The sequence below is a fragment of the Etheostoma spectabile genome, chromosome 18 (genome assembly GCF_008692095.1).
Source record: "Etheostoma spectabile isolate EspeVRDwgs_2016 chromosome 18, UIUC_Espe_1.0, whole genome shotgun sequence".
Classification (NCBI taxonomy): Eukaryota; Metazoa; Chordata; class Actinopteri; order Perciformes; family Percidae; genus Etheostoma; species Etheostoma spectabile.
In genome coordinates, this window is record NC_045750.1 from 17,882,440 (window position 1) to 17,883,428 (window position 989).

The following is a 989-nucleotide window of genomic DNA, read 5'->3' on the forward strand; positions in this document are numbered from 1 at the left end:
AGATACACACTCACACACACTCACACTCCGATGGCGCAGCATCGGGGGCAACTCGGGGTTCACTGTCTTGCCCAAGGACAACTTTGACATGGGACTGTAGGGCCAGGGATCGAACCACCAACCTTCCAATTGGCAGACAACGATGGAAACAGACAAACGGACAGAAACCAAGGAGCTCTGTGACGTCAGTAACGCTCTAATTTACATTTCAACATATTTAAACGACTGTTGGTCAAGTTTTTCACCTCTTTCAGTCATTTAAGCGTTATCTGGCAAGGTCGGGATTGAAACAACAAGGAGGCTCTCAGGAAGTGATGTTAAAAATCACATCTTAGCGCGCCCAAAATGATACACACTACTGTTTATATACACAAAAAGTATGTTAAACGATAGTATACATATTGAGTATGTCGTGTAGAGAATGCGATTTCAGGCGCACCCCATGGCAACTGCGAGCAGCGGGCGGAGTAAACACGCTGCCTCCTGTTTAGGCCCGGTGTACCAGAATGTTGATGAGATACGAGGCTTTGGCGTGTTAGTTGAAATGGAGATAAGTTCTACTACTGGAGCTAAAAACACTAGCTTTGGGCTCAAAACTCTACTTAAAAACCAAAACGTAGCGGTGTAAATGTAGGTAGTAAGTGTGTTCGGTCAGTGCTGTATTTGGGGATGGCGTTAGTGAAAGTGTTATGCTGCTGGACAGGTTCCGACGCTGACCGCTCCACTGACCACAACAGCTTTGCTGAAGCTCACTCGGCTGTTGTTGATGGTCAGGTTCCTCATACAGCCCACCCAGGCCTTCCTGGTGCCGATGCTCTCTGGCAGATCTGAGAGGTGGAAGAGCGCATCGCATCATTAGCAAGGTGTAATTTAATATAATTATAGTGCGTTTCATTTGTATTTAGAAGTCAGATTTTCCGAGGTCAAAATCTTAGGTCCCCCTGTTGTTGTTTTAGTCGTGCGAGAGAAAACTCAGATTGGACAGATAG

General features: G+C 46.1%; 1 protein-coding gene across 1 annotated transcript in view; it reads right to left on the reverse strand.

Moving 5' to 3' along the window:
* Positions 1–989, reverse strand: part of lama4 (laminin, alpha 4) — a 51,323-nt gene continuing 50,334 nt past the window's right edge. Inside the window, exon 40 of the mRNA XM_032542424.1 lies at positions 1–827. Within this exon, the coding sequence (XP_032398315.1) occupies positions 688–827 (140 nt within the window). The 3' untranslated portion in view covers positions 1–687. The remainder of the gene's footprint in view (positions 828–989) is intronic.